Source organism: Lepidochelys olivacea (genome assembly GCF_965140295.1).
Source record: "Lepidochelys olivacea isolate rLepOli2 genome assembly, chromosome: 9".
Taxonomy (NCBI): domain Eukaryota; kingdom Metazoa; phylum Chordata; order Testudines; family Cheloniidae; genus Lepidochelys; species Lepidochelys olivacea.
Genome location: NC_140419.1, coordinates 49,768,347 through 49,783,984, shown reverse-complemented (window position 1 = coordinate 49,783,984; position 15,638 = coordinate 49,768,347). Strand labels below are relative to the sequence as shown.

Below are 15,638 nucleotides of genomic sequence, written 5' to 3'. Positions count from 1 at the left end.
GTGCTGGACAACCCTGATATAAAGGTCATCGCCAATGTCTCCTATAATATAGTGCTACACACACACCTCTCTCTCTATCCTTTATATACTGGTTTTATTGGCATTTGGGTGGGAGCGCTGCATGAGTCATGCCAAGAAAACCTTCATACAGCACCACATCATCATGTACTTTGTGCAAGACACCTGCTGTACAATAAAACTATTTTAAATACTTTCTGAGAATTATTTTTTATATATTGCTGCCTGTAAAGCCAGGCTTCCTTAGCAGTGTGAATCTAATTCTAAAGGCTTCCACGGTAGAGAAAAATCATAACTGATACAGTTGTAGACATCTAAAATGACATAAAATAGCTTTTCCATGTATAGAAATGTAATTTTAATGGCCACTATTCCAGGATCTTTTAGGGAGTGATGCAAGTGTGTGCACCACTGGGAAACTGGGACTAAAGCTCTCTCTACCAGCCCCAAAAAGTTGTTCAGCCTTAAATCTATAGTAAGTACAGGACTGAATATTGTTTATCCCCAGGGCAAAAATTCTACATATGTCAGGGGGAAAAAGAAAATGTTTCTCTGGCAGCTTCATGGGGTAGCAGTGTTGGGGGGTACAATGGCAGCACGGGCACATGCTTACAACAAATTATTATGGCCAACATAAAATGAGAATAAGAATCTTTCCTTTCTCTCACCCTTTGTCTGTCTGGCCTAGTTAGGTACAACACTCTCTGGTGCAGTGACTGTCTCCTACTCTGTGCTGGGGCCTCATCTCAGTTGGCGTGCTCTAGGGTCTACCATAATACAAATAATAATACAAAAAGTACTGAGAACTCATCTTTGCTACTGACTTCAATTTCAGTTGTGGGTGCTCAGTACTTTTTTATACTACTATTTGTATTATGGTGGCCCCTAGAAACGTCCAACTGAAATCAGGCCCAAGCACAGACACAGAGTAGGAGACAGTCCCTGCACTCAACACAATTAATATTAACAAGGGGGAAGGAATGAAAGCCAAAATAGCAAAAGAACAGGTTAAAGACTATTTAGATAAATTAGATGTAGTCAAGTTGGCAGGGCCTGATTAAATTAATCCTATGGTACTTAAAACACTAGATGAAGTAATCTTGGAACCATTAGCAATTACCTTTGAGAACTCCAGAAGGATGGGTGAGGGCCCAGAAGACTGGAGAAGGGTAAACATAGTACCTGTCTTTAAAACAGGGGAACAAAGAGGGTCCAGGGAATTATAGGTCAATTAGCCTAACTTTGATACCTTGAAAGATTCTGGAACTAATTATTAAACAATTTGTCAGCACCTGGAGAATAATAGGGTTATAGGCAGTGGTGAGCTGGAGCTGGTTCACACCAGTTCGCTAGAACCGGTTGTTAAATTTAGAAGCCCTTTTAGAACCAGTTGTTCCGCAAGGGACAACCGGTTCTCAAAGGGCATCTAAATTTAACCGGCCAAAAGTGGCGCCTTAGGTGCCGACTCCACGGGTGCTCCAGCCCTGGAGCACCCAAGGGGAAAATTTGGTGGGTGCAGAGCACCCACCAGCAGCTCCCCACCCCCAGCTCACCTCCGCTCCGCCTCCTCCCCTGAACGCGCTGCCCCGCTGTGCTTCTCCGCCCCCCACCCCCGGCTTCCCGCAAATCAGCTGTTCGCCTGGGAAGCCGGGGTGGGCTGAGAAGCAAGCGGTGGCTTCCGGCTCAGGCTCAGGCCCAGGGAGGCAGAGCGGAGGTGAGCTCGTGCGAGGGCTGCCTGCGCCGCAGCAGGTAACCCAGGGTGGGGTCGCGCAGGGGAACCACTCCCCGCCCCAGCTCACCTCCGCCACCCTTGGCCTGAGCGGGAAGCCGCGGCCTGCTTCTCAGTCCTCCCAGGCTTCCCGCCGAACAACTGATTCGCGGGAAGCCGGGGCAGGGGGCGAGAGGCAGAGTGGGGAGGTGCATTCAGGAAAGGAAGCGGAGGCGAGCTGGGGCCGGGCGCGGGGTGGGGAGCTGCCGGGGGGTGCTCTGCACCCACCAATTTTCCCTGTGGGTGCTCCAGCCCCGGAGCACCCAGGGAGTTGGCGCCTAAGGCGCCACTTTTGATGTGATCGGTGGGGGGAGCGACCACTCCCCCTGTTCCCCCCCTAGCTACGCTCCCCCACCCCTAGGAGCCAGAGGGACCTGCCGGATGCTTCCTGGGAGCTGCCCTAGGTAAGCACCGCCGGGACTTCCCACCTCGCCCCGCAGCAGGTGCCTCTGGCTCTTAGGGCTGGGGTGGGCACCCACTACGGTGGCCCATGAAACCCTCCTGCCCGGTTCTGGAGGCAGTCAGGGGACAGGGGTGGATGGGACAGGGGTCCTGGGGGGGAGTGGGCGTCAAGGAATGCAGGGGGGGGGAGCTGGATGGGGCAAGAGTTGGCAACCACCCCCTCGCGGGTTGAGGAGGGAACTCGTTGTTAAGATTTTGGCATCTCATCACTAGTTATAGGGAATAGCCAGCATGGATTCATCACAAAGAAACCAACCTCATTTCCTCCTTTGACAGAGTTCCTGGACTAGGGGATTGCAGGGAAGCAGCAGACGTGAGCTACCTTGATTTTAATAAGGCTTTTGACACAGCCCCACCTGACATTCTCTTAAACAAACCGGGGCAATGGGGTTGAGATGGATTTGCTAAACGGTGGGTGGGTGCACGCTGGGAAAGGCTGTGCCCCCAGAGTAGTAACCAGGAGTCCGTTGTCAAACCGGGAGGCCACATCTCCCGCGGCCCCACAGGCTCAGCCTCGGGCGGGTGCTATCCAACACGGTCATTAGTAACCCGGGTAAGGGAGGAGAAAACACGCGACTGAGGCGAGCGGCGAGCACTGCGGAGGGCAGGCCCGGCCCCCGGTCACCGCGCCAACCCGAGCAGGCTCCGTCTGAACACGGCAAGGCGGAGGTGCAGGGCAGCCCAGGGCAGGGCGGGACGCGCAGAGGGAAGACTCCCGCGCAAACCACGCCGGGGCGCTGCTGCCCAGCAGGCTCGGGGGCGCCAGGGCACAAACTCCCGATGAGCCAAGGCCGGAGGCAGCCGCAGCCCCAGTTCTACCCGTGGCGAGCGAGCGCGCCCGAGGCCCGGGGCCCAGCCCCCGCTGACGCCCGGGGCGGGGCCTCAGGCCGCACGGGAGCCGATCGCTCTCACGCGGGCGGGCGAGGCCGCAACAGGGTGGGCTGCAGGAGCGCGGCCCGTGTCACGTGGCTCCGCTCACGTGGCTCCGTGGGGCGAGCCGCCGGTCGGTCACGTGATCGGCCGCCGCGAACGGCCGGTACCCGGCGCTCTTGGCGCTGCAGCTCCCGCGCCGGGATGCGGCCGCTCTGCGGTTTCCTGGCGCTGCTCGGGGCCGCTTCCTGCGGCCTCTACCTGCTGTCGGCGCGGCTGCGCCCGGGGGGCCCGCTCGGGGCCGGCAGGTGGGTGACGGCCGGGCCCAGCCCCCTCCCCCCAGCTCGGCTCCGGTCCTGCCCTCTCTGGCCCGGGGAAGCGGCTCCTCCCTGCAGCGGGAGCCGCCCGCATCTCGCGCCCGTGCCTGACGGCGCCGCTCTCGCTGTGGGCCCGGGACCCCTGGGTCACCAGAGCTGGGCGCGAGCGCCCGTGGGCTGCCGAGGGGGCCGGGCTCCCCAGGCTCGTGGTGTGGGGCACGGGGCCGGGCCTGCAGGCGGGGTGCTGGGGTCCGGGAGCATGTGGGCCAGGGTGGGACCAACAGGCCGGGCCATCTAGGGCTTTACTGCAGCTGCAGCCCACCGTCCCAGCATCCCGGAGCCGCTTTCGAGAAAACCCTTCGACCCTCGCTTCGTCCGTCTGTCACCCCGCCGACAGAATTTGCAGGGTGGCGGCGCTGTGGGCAATGTGCTTTGCTGAGGGACTGCTGTGATGCCTTGGGTGTCCTGGAGGAAAGCCCAGAGGAGAATGACTGTTGTGATCTATTTCAGAGTAACAGCCGTGTTAGTCTGTATTCGCAAAAAGAAAAGGAGTACTTGTGGCACCTTAGAGACTGACCAATTTATTAGAGCATAAGCTTTCGTGAGCTACAGCTGTAGCTCACGAAAGCTCATGCTCTAATAAATTGGTCAGTCTCTAAGGTGCCACAAGTACTCCTTTTCTTGTTGTGATCTAATGCATGTGCACATTTTGCAATGGAAAATGGCAACTTTCAGGTGCATGCACTATTTCCCCATGTGAAAAGATTTTAAATGATTCAAGAGGTAGGAGGGTTTTCTCTATCTGATTTTGACTGAGGGTAATGTTCAGGATGAATGGGTGAAATACTGGATTTTTGTTGACCTGTTAGTATAGGGTGGCAGCCTAAAAATATATCCCCACCATGTGATGATCTTTGCAGGGTGTGAAATCCATAGAAATATGGTGTTGCATGTTCTGAGCTATGTTTAGCAATAGCAAATCAGTGTGAAATCAGATCTTTGAGAAGCTTTGAAACTAACAATGTTAGTGCCGGTCATCTTTGGCTTGACATACCCTTCTAGGATCCTTCATCTATCCTGACTGCTAGGATTTGGCAGATGTTTTGTGTTTTATTGCTTTGATTTATATTGTAGCAAGAAAGGTCCCTCTCCAAAGCTGTAGGTGTCCTTGATACTTCTTTAAAACAACAAATAGCAAAAAGGCAAGTGCTCCAGCAAATTCCATTATACACCAGCAATAGCTGACTGATGGTATGTCTATGCTATGGGGTTATGCCGACAATGTCCCAACTAGACATAACCCCATAGCACAGATGCAACCTACACCTGCAGAAGAGGTTTTTCTGTCAGTGTAAGAGTGCCACATCCCTGATGATGATAGTATTCTTACATTAACATAGATGTGTTTGCACTGGGGCTAGGGTGGTATAAGTATGGCATTCAAGGGTTTGATTTTTTTTTTCACACCTGTTGTCCACTTAGCTATGTCAACCTTTTAAATGTGGACCAGGCCTAACCCTTACAGCAGCACTGTATAAAGAAAATACCCTGCTTCTGAAATAGCAGCCCTCAGGTAGTGTCCCCCATCCCAAAAGCCCCTGTAAAAGGAGAGGCTGTGTTATGTGCTCTGAACGGCAACACATTTGGGCCATATGACACCTAGGAAGAGTGAATTCTGACGTGGAGGACCCTCATAGAGAATACCCTGCTTCTGGCTGCTCAGAACCAAAGGGCCTTCTGCTTCTCTGCACTGTGACGCTATGGTCCTGAGAGAGTGACTGCTCAAGTAGGCAGGTGCAAGGCCAGGTAACTCTTAGTTAAACTACTTTTTTTTTTTTTTTTTTTTTTTTACAGAAAGCACATAAAAGCCTAGACACGTGCGGTCTATCTCTAGTTGGGATTCCTTTCGATTTTTAGCTCTGCCTAACAAAGGTTTGGCCAGCTTTGAGCCCTTTGTTGCCCCAAAACCAGGAATTACCACCCAGAAAACAAGTCAGAGCAAGCAATAGCCCACCCTACCCACAGATACTAGCTCTCATTGCATCACTTAACTGTGGATTCTAATATACCATTTGCTATGTGTTACCTGAGTTTGTTCTCTAGGCCCCTGTGCTCTTTGGGGCAGAACCTCAGCTGGTGCAAATTGTCATAGCTCCACTGAGGTCAATGGCACAAGGACAATTAATATCAGCTGAGGATCTGACCCTGCTGAAGACCTGCTCATGCCTTACTGCCTGGGGTGAAACCAGGTGACTTGTACTGACCAGTAACTCTTTCTAGCTTAATGTTATTTTGCCAATAAGGTGCAAAAAGGTCTCTGACAGTCAAGGGTAGAACGCTGTTGTGGAGCAAGGCAAGTGAAAAACACATGTGTGCACACAGTGAAAACTCCTTTAATGATGAGATATGTGTAGAGATGTAGACTCCCCTCTCAAACTGGAATGCCAGTGTGTGGCCCCTCGCACAGACTGACATATTCCAGACTGCTATCTGGCTCTGTAGAAAGGATGTGGTGTTCTTTAAATGAACTGTATAGGCCAGCAGAGGGCTGGGCATTCTTTTACTTTTTCAGAGAGAAGAGGGCTAACATGCTTAGAGGTAGGACAAAAGGCAGGAGACTTGAATGGGTCCCCTTGATTTTTCTCTCTCTGAGTGAATTAACTCATTGACTCTGCGACAGGATTCAGGCCATGATATCTAAGAATGGGTATCTGTCTGTTAAGCTCATTTTATCTTTCTCTGTAACAGTTTCCCCAAGCTTGAACAAATCCTGATAGCTGTGCAGATTTTGTATGGTTGACAATTGTTTACGATACGCACTTTGATGGTGATAGTAGATGCACTCTCTCTTTAACTGCGTTGCATTTTATGGGTGTTTCAGACAACAATGGACAAGTGTCCCCTGCTGGTCTTCCCCAGTCAGGTCAGATGCTAGTCCAAAGAGTAGATTGTGGAACACAGTGATACCAACAGCCCTTGTCCAACCAGAGACAATTCAGTGTTTGAACTCTCCAGAAATCACTCTGCAGCCACAGAAGCAGGTGGTTGTGTCGGAATCTGCTTGGTGTGTTGGAGTTTTGTTGCGTACAGAGTAACAGCTGTTTCCTATTCATTCATCAGCATAAATCATCTGAGTGAGACTTAGTGGGTACAGTGGTGGAAGCAAAGAAACTTTTGCACACCCACAGCATGAGATTTCAAGATATGTTATGAAGCAATTTGTCCAATTCAGTGTGAGATTTCTGCCACTTGAGCTTTTTCCATCAGTTGCCAGAGGAGAGATGTAACCCATGATGACCTGTGAGGTGGAAACCAATAAGGAAGATGCACAGCACTTAACCAGTAGTGGAAGGTAAAAGATCTTCATACAGTCCTGTTCAACCAGCAGAAGGGTGTGAACAATATTCTTCTTCAAGAAATGACCAGGTCCAATTAATCTCTGAGGAAGGGCCATCAAAGTGCCTAGCCCCAACCTCAAATTGCAGGAGGCAACAGTCAGTCCCTGCCATGGGTAAAATCTCCAGTTGTCACACCTCCATACTCAGCCCAAACACCAGATCCAGAGGGCAGCCAGTGGTATGAGTCGGGCCAGCAGCAACCTGGGATAGTCAGTGCCATGGTGGCCAAGAGATCCTGGCACTGGTGTCTCCAACACCTCCTCTGTGAGGAATGTCGGCTGCTTGCACGCAGCATGGTGATCTGTGCACTGGCTCCAGTCCCATCTAATGATGTCCTGGATGCTGTTTTCAGTCCTGCTTCAGGGTAGGAGATGAATGCTCCAGGCTGGATGCAAACAGTACTGTTAATTTTCAGTTTGCTGAAGACCAGGTAGGGAAAACTCTCTCTCTTTTTTTTCTGGCAGTTTCAGCTTGTTCTGTGCAGGCTGGATGGGTCCGCTGAGCAATACCAAAGGTCGGTCATGGGAACGTTTGTCAAGCTGAATGGGTGCACTGCGTAGATAAAGCAGGAGCTTGCTCTGCAATATAGCACTGCTGTTCACACTTAGAAAAGGCCTAGGTTGGTGTAAAGCCTGCTGGTGGATTTCCTAGGAACTCTGTTGTTCAAATGAGAATGTCCTTGAGTCACTAGCAATGTTCCCTCTAATTTTTTATATCCAGGTGCAGAATTAATTTTGTTATGTGAACCGAATATCGAGGTGATGTGTGGTGGGGGTGGGACCAAAGGGTTCGGAGAGGGCTTGGGGCTGGGGCAGAGGTTTGGGGTGCGGGCTCTGGGGTGGGGACAGAGATGAAGGGTTTGGGTGTGGGAGCGGGTTCAGCTAGGGCAGAGGGTTGGGCATGGGGTGCTGGGGATGCAGGCTCTAGGGTGGGGCTGGCAATGATGGGTTTGGGATGCAGGAGGGGGCTCAGGGCTGGGGCAGATGGTGAGTGCAGGGGTGAGGGCTCTGGGTTGGAGCTGGGGAAGAGGGGTTCTGGGTGTGGGGGGGGCTCAGGGCTGGGGGCTCTGGAAGGGGGTGTGGGCTCTGGGGTGGGGCCAGGGATGAGGGGTTTGGGGTGCAGGCTGCCCCGGGGAGAGAGGACTCCCCCAGCCCTCTCTCACCACAACAGCCCTGGGGCCGGGGGGAGAGGCGCCTCTCCCTGCCGGCAGCCCTGCGTGCCCCAACTTGCTCCCCTCCCCACCCACCCCCTACCTCTCACCTCTCCAGGCTGCGTGCCTACATGGATCTTTATAGCCTGCTGCATGGCCACGCAGCTTAGAGAGAACTTAAGTCACTAGACAGTTTGCCACAGACTTCCTCTGACCCGAAGTAACTTAACCTGCCTCAGTTTCCCCATTTGTAAAATCAGGTGAAGATATTTGACCTTGGCTGTCCATTTGTTAATGTGTGCAGAATGTCTGAGAGATGCTTGGAGTGTAAAGGGTTTATCATTTTTAGCTGGATCTCCCTCTTCCTTCTCAGGTCACTCAAGTTCCCATCAGACCTGGAGGAGCTGCGAGAGCTTGCAGAGTTTCTACAGTATTATAAGCAAGAGCACCAGAGCTATGTGCTGCTGCTGTTCTGTGCTGCCTACCTCTACAAGCAATCCTTTGCCATCCCCGGCTCCAGCTTTCTGGTACGCACCTGCTCAGCTCTCTAGCACTCTGTTCCTTTTCCCTCACCAGACTTTCCGAAGCTGGGATTTGCCGTAGGGTCTTAGCCCACTCACTGGGCTCTCTCGTTTATTGGGGTCACTATTTAACCCCCACTGTCCTGGCCTGTCATCTTGCTTCCAGGTGAACAGGACTTCTCTCTGGGAGTTTGAGAAATGCATTGCACACCCCTTGCCTGGGGACTAGACCTACTAGCCAGAGGCGGATAAAAAATACTACGTGGGCTGCACCATCAAGGTTTAGTGACAATGCTATGGGGTGAAGCTCATCCCTGCTCCTTTATATTCCCCCGGTTATACCTCCAAGGGTCAAAGCCGCGCACTGGAAGCTCATGCTCAGTTTAATGACTTCTAAGTCCTATCCAGAGTCACTGCTTTCAGGCTAGGGTTCCATATGCCATGTGACTAACATTCTCTGTTTATAGATGTGACCTTATGTTTGGCCATATTAAAATGTGTAGTTTTGGATCATGCCCAATTTACCAAGTGATTCTGTTGTCTCTGTATGACACCCCACCCCCGCCTTCCTCATTATTTAGGAAACAACCAGTTTTTCCATATACAATATCTACAGTGACTCTGTTTATCTCTAAATTGTTGATAAAAATATTAATATTGAACAGCCTTGGGCTGAGGTCCAATCTCTGCAGGATTCCACCCAATGATTACACGTGGCGATCTGTTAGTAATCCACTTACTATGCACCTGGTTGAGTTTGGATAGAGCTGGTTTTCAATCAGACTGTTGTGCGGTGCTCAAGCACTTTACTCATGTCCATGTTTTTGGTTCACCCTGGTTCCTGCCACCTTGAATAGCTTTAAATAAGTTCTAAATATTCCTCTGCTCTTACCATTCCATGTCAGCAGAGGTTGTAGTTGGCCTGGGCCTATTGTCTGATCACAAATGGGAAGGGGGAGGCGCCCATGAGACAACCTCTGCTAAGATGCTGGCTGCACTGTGGAAATGCTTTAGGTCACCTGAGCCAGGTACCTTTCAAGCCCTGAAACTAAGGGACTGAGGGAAGAACCAAGTGAGTCTCCTCCATAAGGCAGCTGAGCTGCCTGACTCAAGGACTGAGACTGCAGTGGTCAGTTCAGACACTGCTCTCCTGCACTGGTGAAGTTTCTAGAATGAGCCATGAGTTTTAACCATTTGTGTTATGGTGGCACTCGGAGGCCACAACTGAGCTAGGTGCTTCCCTGCCCCAGATGTGGCTGGCATCTTATGCGAAGGTGACAGAGCTCCTCTCTTTGGAACGGTTGATGCTGTCCCCAAACTCTCTGCCTTCTCTGGATGGGGGATCCTCTCTGGAGCTTTAATACAGAAAGTCCACAACAGGCAGTGAAGCTGTGCCCCTGTGGGAGCAAAGGGGATGGCTGGCTCCCCATCAAGCTACCCATGTGGCCAGAGGAGGGTTGGGCTGGCTGTGATTGTGTACGCATTGCTGAATGCTTTTGTCCAGTCTCTTATTCATAAAGTCTCACTCCCTGCTTTTGTTCTACCAGAACATCCTGGCTGGGGCTCTGTTTGGACCATGGATGGGGCTCTTGCTGTGCTCTGCTTTGACTTCCGTGGGTGCCACCTGCTGTTACCTGCTCTCCGGGGCCTTTGGAAAACAGTTTGTAGTCTACTGGTTTCCTGATAAAGTGGCCATGCTGCAAAGAAAGGTAAAGAGATCCTTGCTGCTAGTCCCTCTGCTCAGGGCATGGGGACAAACCCCCGGTGATGGGCTGACTGGAGCAGAGCTGAGCTGTGATTCTACAGCCCCGTCTTAGCTCAGGGCTTGCATTTGTGGTTCCTCAGTCCCCTGTGTCCTACCACCATGGCAGTTTTTGTCCTTCTGGCTTTGGAATCAGTCCAGTGGACCCAAAATGCAAGCAACATGAGCTTTTCAGAGGGAGAACTAACCATATTAGCTATCCCTTGGATAATGGAGTAGGTACTCCTGCTCTGAGAGCAGGGACATGGTAGTGCCCTCTAGCGTCAGCCCAGTTTGCTTTGAAAAGGAATTGGATGAGTGGCTCCAGGGGGTTCCATGTTTGTGTGTCAGTCTCTCTCTGCTCCTCTCAAAGGTAAATGCACCCTGGATTCTGAGAGTTGAGCTGGGCTCTGCTTTCTCATGCATTGTCGCCAGCAGGCCAAATTGGGCCTTCAGAGATTCCTTAGCAACCTCTTTGAAGGCAGGTGTAACTAGCTGGAACTTGGTAAGTAACTTTGATGCCCAGGAAGATACTAGCTCGTTCTGCCATAACCCTGCTTGACCAGTACAGCTGACAAGAATAAAATGCAGTGGACACTTAGGAAGGGTGGGATACTTTGAGCTCTCAAGCAATAATGGCTGAATTCTGCAAACAGAAACTTGACGTAGATTCAGTTCCTGTATTCACATTTAAAAATCAGCTCTGGCACAGAGACCGCCTGACTTGGTGCCCCACCTGTTCGTGCCTGCTGTCCAGTCCACCTGCCATCCCCTGCTAGGACTGTCCGGGAGCATATGGGAAGGCTGCTCTTGTTTTGCAATGTAAATTGGTACAAATCCTTAAAATGATCTAAGGCATTACAAGGGCTGGAAGCTGCTTTAAGCCAGCCCTCTTAGTCTTGTGTCTGTTAAACAGAGCAAAGGCTGTAGGTTGGCTGAAGACGTTTGCTGCACAAGAGCTTTAGAGTGGTTTTAACTGCAGAATAATATTGTGGAGAATGCAGCTTGGAGGCTGAGTGCTGGCCGGGGGTGTGTGTGTGTGAGAGAGACTGATGCTGCCTTGAACTGTGCCCTGAGGGGTCTGCATAGGAACGGCAGTGCCTCCTTAGCCTGCAGCCCCAAGAGTCAGCAGAGCATGGGATAGTGGCTGGCCAAGCTGACAGGTGCCTATTGTGCTAAGGAGGTTGATGGGCTCCATGGGACAGGAGGGAGGGGCTTGCTGTGTCCTTCTTTGTCCTTTTTAACCCCTCCAAAGTCTGGCCACTAAGTGCAAAGCCTCCCTTAGGCAGTATTGTGCTGTTAGAATTGATCGGTGCCCGTGTACAGCACTGGGAATACTCCCAACAGCTGTGTTACTGAGGGCCCGAGCCTGAAAACACTGCTGTCAGGCGGAGCGTTTCCTAGTGGGAGTGGAGTCAGTCAGGTAAGCGTTGGCAGGAGCAAGCCCTGCAGGTGTGGAGAACGTCTGGCTGATCACATCCTAATGCTTTCTCCCAGTGCTGCTGCCTGGACACAGCAAAAGGTGCACTTACGCTGTTAAGGAGATGCTCAAGGGACAGGGCTAAGGTTGCATGTTCACCCTTCCCTTCCACACTGTCATTCGGCTGCCTTTTTAATTTTAAGGACTACCCATTATAGTGACCTTGAGAACCAATTTTCACTAGCAGAATGGCGCTGCCGGAAAGCAGGGTAAGTTGCAGGGAATGCAGCTGCCCTTTGTGTAAGTGTTTTTTTCGATCATGTCTGTCCGTTAGTGATTGCCCCCTTTTCCACTGGTCTTTCATGCCCCAGGTTTGCGCGTATGTTCACTGGGTGCAGCTGCTGCACAGACGAAGCTGATCCTGGTGCATGTGGGTACGGTGGTACTAAGCTATTCTGGTTTGCTTTTATTTCTGGGCTGATGTTACATTGTGGCTTATTGAAATGAAGTCCTGACCTTCTGCTCGTGTCAGACTGGATGTCTCGGCTCTGCAGTAGTTGGCCAGTAACAGGCAGTGGCAGCACTGACCTGGTTTCTCTTGTCCAATGGCAGGTGGAGGAGAACAGGAGCTGCTTATTTTTCTTCTTGTTGTTTCTGAGACTTTTCCCCATGACCCCAAACTGGTTTCTGAACCTGGCGTCTCCGATTCTGAACATCCCGGTTTCTCAGTTCTTCTTCTCCGTCCTTATCGGTAAGGGGCTGGGGCTGGGGGCGCGCAGGCTCTGTGTTCAGGAGGGGATCAAACCCAACCTACTCTATGCTGTTACTAGAACCCAGCAAGCTTGAGAACGTACCATGCTACACTTGAGGAATTCCATCGTTAAGGATCCCACAGCAACAGTCACCTGGCTGTGTTAGTTTCCTGATTCGCTGCTGTCTGTGCCCTTACACTGTCACCTCTTCCCAAGGTGAAATGGCTGTTCCTTTAGAGAACTTAGCTGTCGTCGGGTGTCCCGATGCCCACTGGTTTTTAATGAGTGCTGGGAAATGGCATTGCAGCTCCGCTGTTCAACACGAGTGATTTCTAATCTCCCCTGTTCGCACAAACCCATACAATGGCCCTGCAGAAGCTTGCCCCTGGCCTGAGCCTCATGTGTGCTGCCCTCTCTCCAGGTGCTGTACAGCATATTTGATGCAGATTGCCCACTGCGCTGCTGCAGCCAGGTTGGCCACTTGGCTGTGTCAGGGGCTGGGAGCGGAGTATTCCCAGTGACAGGACCCCAGCTGTGTTAGATGAGGCTGGGCGCAGCCTGTCCAGAAATCCTTCCCCAGGATGGAGGGGCAGAGAGGGGGCATTGCTTGTCCCTGTCTCCTGCTTCACAATGGTTAGTCCCCCTTAGTGCTAGCAAAGGAAAGTGACCCTTCCAGGGGCACTGAGCTGTACTCCCCCATGTGCAGCTCTCACTTTGTCAGCACACCTGGATGCAGAGAAGATGTGACCTTTGACCAGTGTCTTACACTGTACCCTGCATGCCATCTCCGAGCAATACAGATCTGTGGTGTCTAGCCAGAGCAATCCTGAAGACAACACCAGGGCACTAGGGATGGTTGTCTAGTAACAGGCTTCTCCCTCTTCTCTTCCAGGTCTGATCCCCTATAACTTCATCTGTGTGCAGACGGGTGCCATCCTCTCACAGATCACCTCCCTGGATGCCATTTTCTCCTGGGGCACGTTGTTTAAGCTACTGGCCATAGCCATGGTGGCGTTGATACCAGGCACCCTGATTAAGAAATTCAGCTGGACACACCTGAAATTGGATGAAAAGGACCAGAGCGTTCGCCTGCTCAACGGCAGAAAGAGCTCATGATGGACCGGGCGCAGCAGCTGCTCAGAATACCTGATTGTGCATTTATGGGGATGGTGCAATCCTCAGCAACCAGATGGTGTTTTAACTTGCTGCCTGCACTGCCTCTTCTCTGCACAGGCCAAGGCAGAGGACAACTGCAGTTCTTAAATCTTTTTAAATCTAGGAGGAGACGTGATGGTCTCGTTTTAAATGGTGCTTGTATAAATGTGAATGTCTGGCTTGCTGGGGAGCTGCCAGTGGGCTTTGGAAAAATCTACAGGGCCATTTTCTGACCCTGGTGAAGTGCTGCCACATTTAGTGCCATAGTGGAGCTCCTGGCCTCCACAGAGGTTTGCCAAGTGTGTCCGGTGCCCTGGGGCTCTCCGAAGTGCTGGTGACTGGCATTCTCATGGCGGTTGGTTTAAGATGGCTGTGGTGGAGGTAGAGCTTAGTGAGGACTGGGCTGGCTGTGATAAATGAGCCACTTGTGTGCCCACCTGCACAGCGAAAGCAGCTCTGCTTGCCCTGGCACACGGAGTTCAGGTGTGTTCAGACAAGGCCTCCTGCAAGGCTGCAGTGTGTCACTGCCTCCTTCCTCCCCAGTCTCCGTGAGCTGTGCAGTGGGGCTTTCACTGGAGCTGAGCTAATGCTACAGGCTCGAGGGTTAACAGGCCCCCTGCCAGGGTGATTGTGCCTGGGGGTACTGGGGAGCTTGTGCCTGGGGTACTTACCATGCTGGAGCCCAGACCAGACTTCCCCTTGCTTGGTTCACAAGGATCGTGGTTCCTGTTGTTTTGGATTCAGGAGAGCACAGGTGCCCTTGCTGCATCCACAGCTGGCCTGCTCCTTTCCTTCTGGCATAGGGTACTTCTAGGCACACCTCAGCCCCACCCCACCCAGATCCTTTCCTGTGATTGCTTGTTGTTCTACAGCTCACTTCAGTGGCTGCATGTTTCCCACCGTAGAATCCCCCCCCCCCCCCACCGGTTGCTGTATTCTTCAATGTCATTCTTTTAATGCTTCCGAAGGAATCAGAATAGCTGTACTTCCTGTCCCAGGGAAGCCCATTGCATCCTCATCCCTTGTAGCCTGCCTCCAGCAGTGGCCAATAAATCCCCAGTATTTCAGCAGAAGATACAAAATCTCCTGCTGCTTCCATAATGCCCCTGGCCATGTGTGCAATTCTGTGCATGGAAAGAGACTGCCTGCTTGAGAAAATGGATACACAGCTCCAGAAGTAGCTTTGCTTGGTTATCCAGCCTGTCTGGTCCAGAGTCAGTGCTCCTGGGTTTATTGGAGTATAGTTTCTTAATGCAGGAAACCAGCACTAAACCTGGTTACTTCACAGCCAAGCCCTGAGCTTTTTACATGCCTATTTCTGAACAGAGGAAACCCCAGGAACAGTATCTCCAGGGAATCAGTCTCAGCATCACTTGTGCCATCCAAGTGTTTGGGGAAATAGCAACTCTTTCTGTCTGTATTTAGCTGTTCAGGATCTGTGTCCTGCTGACAAGGTTTCATACTGAGGAATGGACTTCTCTGCAGCGAGGTTGCGTCTGTGCCTGTGGCAGGTACCATCTGGGGTGCATTGTGAATCAGCTGCTCCTTAGACAAGAAGACTGAAGGAAACGCAGCCCAGAAATCCCTGGCTGCTGAAGCCCATCTGAGTGGTTATTTGTCTCCTTGCCTGGTCTCACCAAGTGCCTTACCACCCAGGTGTCTGTGTTTACATGTAAATTACTGCGTCTCAAATAAATGGTGGTGAAACTTTACCGAGCAAGTTTGTTAAATGAAGCGAATGTCGTGCTTGCAAAGGTGGCTGGCAGCAAGCAGCCCCTATACTTCCCCTCAGAGCTAAGGGATCGCTCTCACACCTGGGGAGGGTAGCTCAGTGTCCAAGCCCATTCCAGGAAGCCTCAGGCAAGAGGTTTAGCAAAGTGGCTGTCTGTAAGGCACTGGCCTGAGAATAAGTTCACTTTGCCCAGTGAGCCGGAAGTTGCTGCTAACCAGTCTTCACTGCCATTGGCTGGAAACTTGCTTGTAATGGCAACTGGCAATGAGAGGAGATCCGTATGGTCAAGGAAACATCTAGAGCATAAAGTTCACTTGTTTGTGGCCTTTGCTTA

General features: G+C 51.7%; 1 protein-coding gene across 3 annotated transcripts; it reads left to right on the top strand.

Moving 5' to 3' along the window:
* Positions 1–3,230: 3,230 nt before the first annotated feature.
* On the top strand, positions 3,231–15,284 carry TMEM41A (transmembrane protein 41A). 3 transcript variants are annotated; one of them, XM_084638203.1, is made up of 6 exons: positions 3,286–3,426; positions 6,703–6,787; positions 8,357–8,510; positions 10,052–10,213; positions 12,278–12,416; positions 13,310–15,284. In XM_084638203.1, the coding sequence occupies exons 2-6, from the start codon at positions 6,726–6,728 to the stop codon at positions 13,531–13,533; spliced, it is 741 nt and encodes a 246-aa protein (XP_084494329.1). In that variant the 5' UTR covers positions 3,286–3,426; positions 6,703–6,725; the 3' UTR covers positions 13,534–15,284. The 3 variants fall into 3 exon arrangements, with proteins under 3 accessions (XP_084494328.1, XP_084494329.1, XP_084494330.1); XM_084638202.1 differs by lacking the exon at positions 6,703–6,787 and having other exon boundaries at positions 3,231–3,426; XM_084638204.1 differs by lacking the exons at positions 3,286–3,426; positions 6,703–6,787 and adding an exon at positions 7,056–7,263.
* Positions 15,285–15,638: the final 354 nt, after the last annotated feature.